The 1548-nt window shown below is 51.0% G+C and overlaps 1 protein-coding gene across 1 annotated transcript in view; it reads right to left on the bottom strand.

The window, feature by feature from the left end:
• Rcn3 (reticulocalbin 3) overlaps positions 1 to 1548 on the bottom strand; it is a 9301-nt gene that overhangs the window by 5060 nt on the left and 2693 nt on the right. The window contains exon 4 of the mRNA XM_026789067.1: positions 362 to 577. Coding sequence (XP_026644868.1) covers positions 362 to 577 — 216 coding nt within the window. The remainder of the gene's footprint in view (positions 1 to 361; positions 578 to 1548) is intronic.

The raw sequence follows: 1548 nt of genomic DNA, 5'->3' as shown, positions 1-1548 counted from the left end.
AATAAATAAATAAATAAATACATAAATACATAAATACATAAATACATAAATACATAAATACATACATACAAAACAAAACAAAAGCAACTGTCTTCTTACAAAGACCTGGGTTCTGCTGCCAGCACCCACAGTGGGGAGTTCACAAACAACTATAATTCCAGGTCCAGGCGGTCCCACACCTTAGCACCTGCATGTTTGCCTAGGGCCCAGCCACAGTTGGGGTTCACCTGAGGGTCTTCTAAGGATGTGGTTGTCTGGGCACAGGCCAGGGACTGGACACCCGATGACAAGTGGACATGGGAGAGGCTGCTGTACCCACAGCTATGTCGGTGGTCTGGGGTTCATGTAAAAGAATGGGAACCTAGGACAGGTTTGGGAAGCAGATGTTCTGCAACCTCACTCACTGCAACCACAATGTCCCGCATATGGGGGAACTCCTCGGGGTGCAGAAAGGCTGTCAGCTCTTCCCGGGTAGCCATGGAGTCCCCATCCTGGTCGGCCACCCGGAATCGCCGCTCATCCCGAGCCAGCATCTTCCTGTAGGTCTCAGCATTCTCCACATCATGGAATTCCTCCCCTGGGGAAGGGCACAGGGTAGATGTGGGTGAGGTGCATGGTCACAGAGGTGGCCCAGTGGCTTAGGAAACAACACAAGGACCCAGAAGTCAGCTGCGTGCCTAGCCCACACGCTGGTAACCCTTCTGCCTTCCCATCTCGGCACAGGCTGAGGAGGACCGCTACCCAGGAATGCTGGTGAATTTTATGTCAGCTTGACATAGGTTAGAGTATCTGAGAGATGGGAAGACCAGCTGAGAAGATCCCCTAGGCAGGCTGCATGCAGAGCTGCTCAGCCTCCCCAGTGCAGTTCCTCATGCTGTGGTCACCCCAGCCTGAAAATTCTTTTTGTTGCTACTTCATAACTGTAATTTTGCTGCTGTTATGAATTGTAATGTAAATATCAGATATGCAGGATAGCTGACATGTGACTCCCAACAGGGTCACAACTCACAGGCTGCGAAACACTGCTTAGAGCATTTTCTTAATGAGTGACTGATGTGGGAGGCCTGGTCTACTGCGGGTGGGGCCACCACTGGGCTGGTGGTCCTGGGTGTGGTGGCGCACGCCTTTAATCCCAGCACTCAAGAGGCAGAGGCAGGCGGATCTCTGAGCTTGAGGCCAGCCTGGACTACAGAGCCAGTTACATCCAGGATGGCCAGGGTTACCCTGAGAAACCCTGTCTGGAAAAAAAAACAAACAAAAAACCAAAAGAAAACAAAAGAAGAAAGCAGACCAAACAAGCCATGGGAGCACAGTAAGGAGCACTTCCCCATGGCCTCTGCAGCAGCTCCTGCCTCCAGGTACCCGCCCTGTCTGGGTCCCTGCCCTGACTTCCTTCAGAGATGCACAGTGGTGTGGATGTGGAAGTCAAATAAACGTTCTCCTCGCCAACTTGCTTTCGGTCATGGTGTTTCATCACAGCGATAGTAATCTTTTTTTTTTTTTTTTTTTCGAGACAGGGTTTCTCTGTGGCTTTGGAGCCTGTCCTGG

This window comes from Microtus ochrogaster, unplaced genomic scaffold (genome assembly GCF_000317375.1).
Source record: "Microtus ochrogaster isolate Prairie Vole_2 unplaced genomic scaffold, MicOch1.0 UNK14, whole genome shotgun sequence".
NCBI lineage: Eukaryota > Metazoa > Chordata > Mammalia > Rodentia > Cricetidae > Microtus > Microtus ochrogaster.
The sequence above is the reverse complement of the archived record's forward strand: the minus strand, read 5'-3'. Positions and strand labels throughout refer to the sequence as shown.